We start from the raw sequence: 6,000 nt of genomic DNA on the forward strand, positions 1-6,000 counted from the left end.
ACAGGTACGGATTTTCCACAGCGATACCCAAAGGTGGAGGCAAACATGCACGTTTCTACATATGCTTCAAAAGCGAAAGTTTTCTCAAAGAACACCAGTCCCACCAGAAGGACATCACTGCAAAGTCCCACTGGTAAAAGGCTGAAAGAGCCATTAAACTCTACAGCAACACATTCATTTTTGAAGGTCAGTTCAAAGAGCATGGAGTTCTTTGCACCACAGCGGCAGCCCTTCTTAAATAACTGAGTTTTCCTTCACAAAACCTTTTGGATAAACACCGTTAGCGTTTGAAGATGAACACTAGCAATCAACGTGGCAAATCCATACCTTTTGCATACCCCTGTCAACTATTTAAATAAAATAATAAAAAAAACTACCAAAAAAAATTAGTTAGTTAGGTACAATTCTACTTACTGTATCTACAAGTCCTCTAGGAAATGACTATAATACTATTTCTGATATGAATGGCCATTACCTAAACAAAGCTTTTAACGTAACTGTAAACAAGAGCGACGTTTCCATGCCAATACCCAACCGATCTGCCTCCTGTGCTGAACGTTGAAACAGAGTCAAATGCTATGTTATACTAAAGAACAGTTACTATAATACGTCTACAAATAAACGGCTGAAAGGGAACCTGGCTAGTTTTACATTTTACTTGTAAGCTGCATTACTGATTCTAAGGTCAATTTCTTGTTTAGATTGATTCAATCATCATCACACAATCAAAACTGAGGCAAATTTGTCCTGGTCAAGCTTTTCACCCCTCCCCCAGAGAAGAGCAAATTAATACATTGCAGGGACTAGACTGTGATACAGGAAAAAAGCTGGGGGAGGACCTAATTATAGTCAGAAATATGACAGGGTGTCCTCCCATGATTTATTTTTTTTCAAACCCTCGCTCAAGATACTGTTTGCCTTTGTTCTCCTTATCTAAATTTATCTTTAAAAGCACATAGAGAATATAGCTGTACATGAAAAGTCTGGCGAGTTTAATCTCAGGAACACAGTTGAATCAGTTATCTTACCACATCTGATTAAACCCAAAATCAAATTATTAAAGCATGTGAAAGCATGGGCTACGTGTTCAGACAAGCCCAGCAGAATTTGTATGTCGAATTAAAACACTAGATTCCACCTGCTTCTACGAGAGCTTTGGGCTTTTTGTCTTCACATAAATCACATTTTTTAAAAAAAACATACACTCATGTTTGCTCCCTGCCTCTTCTGTTCTTCATTTAGCTCTACTCTCATACACACAGGCACACACAAGATGTTCCAGCACCGAGACAGGACTCCTCCTAACACTGTGCTCACGTTAAAATAAAACCTTTAAGATCCAGAATACATACTATAAATGACAGTTACAGCAACAAACACATGTGATACGTCCAGCCGAAGCTCTCTGCCAGACAGTTAAACCAACACAATCCTTCCCTTCCCAAAACACAACCCTCTTCAGAGCGATCAGTACCAAAGCAATAATGACCTCTAACAGTGTCCTTCCCCCTTCCCCTTCCAGGTTTGCTGGGGCTTAAAATTGCAACAAAGTAAGAGGCACAAAAACTTCATCCTTTTGCACGGCCTTGATCACAGGGAGAAAAAAAACAGGGCCTAAAGCTACACACACTTGATACCTTTTGTTTGACCCAATACTGAAAATGCTGTATCAGGTCAAGGGGCAAATAAAATGTGGGGGTTTGTTTGTTTTTCTTTTTCCTTTAAAAAAGGAAAAAAAGCCAATGTAACAATTATTAAAAAAAAATATATCAGATGAATCTCATGAGAATTTTCCTTATGTTATCCACTGGCGACAGAGTGTAGCAAAAAGCTCTAGAGAAACAACCACAAATTAAGACTTGTGCTTCTCTACCACATGTACTCTCGAGCTCTCGTATAAGCTGTCCATAAATTAACGTGTACATTTCCTAAGGACCCTGACATGACAGGTGAGGGGGATCTCTCCAAAAAGTGACTTTGGGAAATGACACTAGGAGCAGCTTTTACGATTTGATGGTAAGTCACTCCCACCTTGAAACACGCGCACCAATAAATAAATAATCAATCAAAAGAAGTAGAAAGTTCCCTGCAGAAAGCATTCTACAGCGGAACACCACAAAAAGTTGGATTTTACTCTACAATTTTTTCAATGTCACCGCTCAATAAAATACAAGGCTGGGGGAGGAGCCATCGGTCCGTATGGGTAAATTCAGATGTAATAAAAAAAAAAAAAGTTACCGCTTTTTGTAAGTTAAAGGCAGGCTCTAGTAAAAAAAAGTAAGAAAAAAAACCAACCATGCGAAGTCCCGGTTCAATGACAGCTTGACACCACCCCGCAAAAAAAAAACCCAGCCGCAGCCGCGGCCGAGCGCGGGGCGAGGGCACGCTCCCTGGCACGTCGCCTGTCACCGCTCTGCCACCGCAGCGGACGAAGGGCAGCCGGGCAGCCCCACGCACGACCTACCGTCTTGGAGTCCAGCTCGTGGTGGGGCTGAGCCAGGACTTTGTCTACACTCGCCGGATCCGCGAACGTAACGAACCCGAAGCCTCTGCGAGAGACAAAGAGCGAGGGGATGGGGAAGGGGGGGCGGGGGGGGAGAGTGATGAGAACTAGAGACGAGGAGAGAAGTCATAAAAATAAATCGCTGTTTCCCTCCCCCCTCCCCTTCCCCAAAGCCTCCGGGGCTCCGAGGGAGGGCGGACAGCCCCGACCCGGCCGGCCCTGCACCTCTCCGCCTCCACCGGCCGCTTTGTTTCCTCCTCCCGGCTGGAGGGATGCGGCGCTGGGAGAAGCCTCCCCAGGACCCCCACCAGCCACGCGTGGGATGGGATTTGAGGGGGGGGTGGGGGGTGCGGGAGGTCCACTCGCCCCGGCGACAACTCGCGAAGTTTGTCAACCCGACTCGGGTGGGCGGCGGTTTTACCTGGAGCGCTTGGTGGTGGGGTCCCGCATGACCATACACTCTCTAATTTCTCCGAATTTGCTAAAATAGTCTCTAAGGCTGTCTGCGGAGAGAGAGAGAAGCAGAGAGGCAGAGGAGGGAAGGGGGGGGGGGGGGGGGGGGACGACGCGGGCAGGCCCCGGCGCGGCGGGACGCGGCCCACGCGGGGCGGGACGCGGGGTGGGGGGGGGGGGGAGCCGCGACAGGGAGGGGGGGTGGGAGGCGGCGGTCCTTACCTGGTGAGGTTTGCCAGCTGAGGCCGCCGATGAACATCTTGCTGGAGGGAGAGAAGAGAGCGGAGTTGAACGCCGGTGCGGGATCGGCCATTTTGACGGGGCACCTCACGGCGGCGCGGAGGGACGCGGAGCGGAGCGGCGAGGAGCGGGGCGGGGGGGGCCGGCCGGTGGGCCGGCCCCCCCCGCCCCGCTCCTCGCCGCTCCGCTCCGCGCCCCGCCGCCGGCCGACTTACCCGGGGTCGTGCTGCGCCTCGCCGGGGCTCCCCGAGGTAGCCTGGCTCCCGTCCGCCTCCATGGCCGCGCGGAGCCCGCAGCGATCCGCGCCGCGCCGAGCGAGAGCCCCTGAGAGGACCCCCCCCGCCCGCCCAACCCGCCCCCCCCGGCCCGGCAACGGCTCGGCTCGCTCCGGTTGCCTTTTCCCCTTTCCCTTCCCCCCTCCTCCTCCCTCCGCTACCGGAGGATCTCACTGGAGAGGCGCTGGGGAAGCAGCCAGATCCGTCACACGTGGGATCGGCTTAGCTCAGCGCCGCGCCGTCCCTCCCTCCCCCCGCCACCATCCTCTCCTCCCTCCATCCCGCGCCGCCTCCCCCCCGCTCCCCTCCCCTCCCGCCTCCCTCCCGCCCCCGCGCCACGGGGCGGGGCCCGCCGCCGTCGCGTGGCCCTGCCGCGACGTCACCGCGCGCGCGCGCCACCGAGCGCCCGCTTGCCCGGCGCGCGTGCCCCGGGGGTAGCGGGCACCCACGGGCGAGCAGCGCCGAGCACCCCTACTCTCACACCCCCCTCCCCCACCCCCCACCCCCCACCCCCGCGCGCGCTGCGCCCGGTGTCAGCGGGAGCCTCCGGCTGATAACGCGCCGTTCCGATAACGGCTCCGCTGGTCGCCGCAGGCCTGCTCCGGGCGTCCACGCGTGGCCGTGGGGCGGTCCGCGACGGCAGAGCAGACCCCCGAGGTGTGTGGGAGTGTCCCACGCGGTGAAGGCGGCGCGGGGCTTTCCCGCCCTCGCCCCTACCCTCCTCCCCACTCGGCACAGCCAAACCGGTACGGAATAAATGGTTTCAGGGTCTGCTGGGAAGCGAGGGGGGGTCTCCGGCCCGCGAGGGAACCTTTAGGGGCGTGAGCAGCGCGGGCATTGCCGCGAGGTGCCACTTCTCCCGTGACCCGGCCCGGGCGTCGCGCACAGCCCGGACCCTTCAACGCTCCAGGGCTTAACCTACAGCTTTCTGGGGCTGCCCAAAGAGAGCAGCCGGTGCCTGCTGCCCCCGCGTCCCGGGGCTCCTGCATCCCAGCGCCCCCGCGTCCCGGGGCTCCTGCATCCCAGCGCCCCCGCGTCCCGGGGCTCCTGCATCCCAGCGCCCCCGCGTCATGGGGCTCCTGCATCCCAGCGCCCCCGCGTCATGGGGCTCCTGCATCCCAGCGCCCCCCACGTCCCGGGGCACCTGCATCCCAGCGCCCCCCACGTCCCGGGGCTCCTGCATCCCAGCGCCCCCCACGTCCCGGGGCACCTGCATCCCAGCGCCCCCCACGTCCCGGGGCACCTGCATCCCAGTGCCCCCCATGTCCTGGGGCACCTGCATCCCAGCGTCCCCGCGTCCTGGGGCTCCTGCATCCCAGTGCCCCCTCATCCCAGGGCTCCTCCATCCCAGCGCCCCTGCGTCCCAGGGCTCCTGCATCCCAGCGCCCCCACGTCTCGGGGCACCTGCATCCCAGCACCCCTGTATCCCGGGGCTTCTCCGTCCCAGCGCCCCCGCGTCTTGGGGCACCTGCATCCCAGCACCCCTGTATCCTGGGGCTACTGTGTCCAGGGCTCCGGCAGCGCCTCTGCAGCCTTCAGCCCCAGAAGGGCACCGCCCAGCAGAAGTGACGGCGTTTACCCTCAGCTCCTACATTTTACACTTGCTGTTTGAACAGCACTTTCCAGCGTCAGACAGAAGTGGCAATGGGGCTGCCAAGTATTGTTGTAATTATGTAAGGTGAAAGCAATCAGTTTCACCTAAATTAAGAAGCGCTGAGCAGGAGCGTGGGCTGCCCGCCCAACGGGACTGAGCCACGTTGGCCTACATTTTCAGAAACACCCATTGATTTTGAGTACCTCAGCTCGCCTAAAACCGAGTGCCTCCTAACTGAAGCCCTCCCAGCTCGGCGGCCATGCCTGCAAGAGCTATTCTGCAGTCACCAACTATTGCAAATTCAGGGATCATTTTTTTATTGGTTGGTGAGGGCAGCGCGTAAATGTATTTTCCAGCAGCGACTAATGACCAAGGTGTGAACTAGAGGATGTGCACAGGTCTGGTACGTCAGCCCTACTGGAGACACAGTCATCTTCATATTTTGATGCAGACCACTGTAAAAATGTGATAAAATTCCCTTTACTGGGTTTGCTCTGTTTGTTGCATTCTGGTTCAGCAGCATGGCAGGCGCCCACACAGGCCTCTGTGCTCCTCAGCAGAGGGGCTTCACCAGCAGGCCCGGGCTGGGCAGGCAGGGAAGACCCCAGCTGCTCCGGCTGGGACAGGAGCTGACCTGGCCCTGCCCCAGCAGGGCGAGTGGCACCGGTGTGCAAAGTAAACGGATGGGGAGGGATTAAAGAACGGTCTTTTTCTCCCCCCCTCTGAGCCTCCTTTAGATCTTAGCTACTTCTCCTAATAATAACCGAGAAATTACTCGTCAGGAGTGTGGTTCCTGGGGTTATATTACCCCTTTTAATCTCTCTGACCGCGGTGCAGAATTTTAAAGGGGTTCCAGAAAGAACAAGCACGAGGCAGATTTTGCTGATGGACAGAGGGAACTTCAGTGGAGCTGATTACAGCTCAGGGAAAAAAAA

At 56.2% G+C, this 6,000-nt stretch overlaps 1 protein-coding gene across 10 annotated transcripts in view; it reads right to left on the reverse strand.

The window, feature by feature from the left end:
• The window catches only part of MSI2 (musashi RNA binding protein 2), a 262,947-nt gene extending 259,263 nt beyond the window's left edge, over positions 1-3,684 (reverse strand). For 8 of the 10 annotated variants that reach the window (XM_064468099.1, XM_064468100.1, XM_064468098.1 and 5 more), the window contains exons 1-4: positions 3,412-3,552; positions 3,179-3,219; positions 2,925-3,006; positions 2,465-2,549 (exon numbers count right to left, since the gene is read on the reverse strand). In XM_064468099.1, coding sequence (XP_064324169.1) covers positions 2,465-2,549; positions 2,925-3,006; positions 3,179-3,219; positions 3,412-3,473 — 270 coding nt within the window. In that variant the 5' untranslated portion in view covers positions 3,474-3,552. Of the gene's footprint in view, positions 1-2,464; positions 2,550-2,924; positions 3,007-3,178; positions 3,220-3,411; positions 3,554-3,632 lie in introns of those variants that run through there. The other 2 variants (XM_064468097.1, XM_064468093.1) reach the window with 2 other exon arrangements.
• Positions 3,685-6,000: the final 2,316 nt, after the last annotated feature.

Source organism: Phalacrocorax carbo, chromosome 17, assembly GCF_963921805.1.
Source record: "Phalacrocorax carbo chromosome 17, bPhaCar2.1, whole genome shotgun sequence".
Classification (NCBI taxonomy): Eukaryota; Metazoa; Chordata; class Aves; order Suliformes; family Phalacrocoracidae; genus Phalacrocorax; species Phalacrocorax carbo.